This window comes from Galeopterus variegatus, unplaced genomic scaffold (genome assembly GCF_000696425.1).
Source record: "Galeopterus variegatus unplaced genomic scaffold, G_variegatus-3.0.2 Scaffold2964, whole genome shotgun sequence".
Classification (NCBI taxonomy): Eukaryota; Metazoa; Chordata; class Mammalia; order Dermoptera; family Cynocephalidae; genus Galeopterus; species Galeopterus variegatus.
The window spans coordinates 1-679 of NW_007729075.1; the positions used below are offsets into that span (position 1 = coordinate 1).

Genomic DNA, 679 nt, shown 5'->3' on the forward strand with positions numbered 1-679 from the left:
AAGACTCAGGACACTACTGCTGTAGAACCTACCACACTTCCAGCAACTCTGTCTCTGAGTCCATCAAATTCTATCTGGTGGTGTCTCCAGGTGAGCCCCCTCCCTGGGATGCTCGGGGAAATGCCCCTCACTTCCTTTTGGTGCCTCCATTACTGTTAGTATTTTAATCATGGGAACCAGCCCCCTCCCCGCCCAGGCTCCTAGGAAGGTTACTAGGATCAGATGCCCAGGGGACGGGCACATGTGCAAATACACAGCCACCTCACACTGTCTGTCTGTCTCCATGATTTACATGCCTGCAGCCCATAGCCTCCTCAGAAACGCTCGAACAGATCATTTGAGTGAGCTGACTGTTCCCAGCCCGTATGACACTCCCACAGAGGACCCCAAGACCGCCTGGCATCTTTGGCACACAACAGGTACTCAGTAAACATATGTCCACTGGCTACAAACCACCCCGCACCATGTGGAACCCGTGGCCCACATGGTAGATGGGAAGGGACCTGTCCATCCCTCACAGTCCAGATTAGGGGTCAGCAAACATGGCCCAAAAACTAAGAATGGTGTTTAAATGGTTGGGAAAAAATAAAAAAAAAAAAATAATGTTTTGTGTCACATGAAAATTATAGGAAATTCAAATTTCAGTGTCTATAAGTAAAGTTTTTGGGGGACATAGACA

At 48.6% G+C, this 679-nt stretch overlaps 1 protein-coding gene across 1 annotated transcript in view; it reads left to right on the forward strand.

The window, feature by feature from the left end:
- Positions 1-5: 5 nt before the first annotated feature.
- Positions 6-679, forward strand: part of LOC103599442 (natural cytotoxicity triggering receptor 2-like) — a gene marked incomplete at its 5' end in the record, with an annotated part of 14,631 nt that continues 13,957 nt past the window's right edge. Inside the window, one exon of the mRNA XM_008583560.1 lies at positions 6-90. Coding sequence (XP_008581782.1) covers positions 6-90 — 85 coding nt within the window. The remainder of the gene's footprint in view (positions 91-679) is intronic.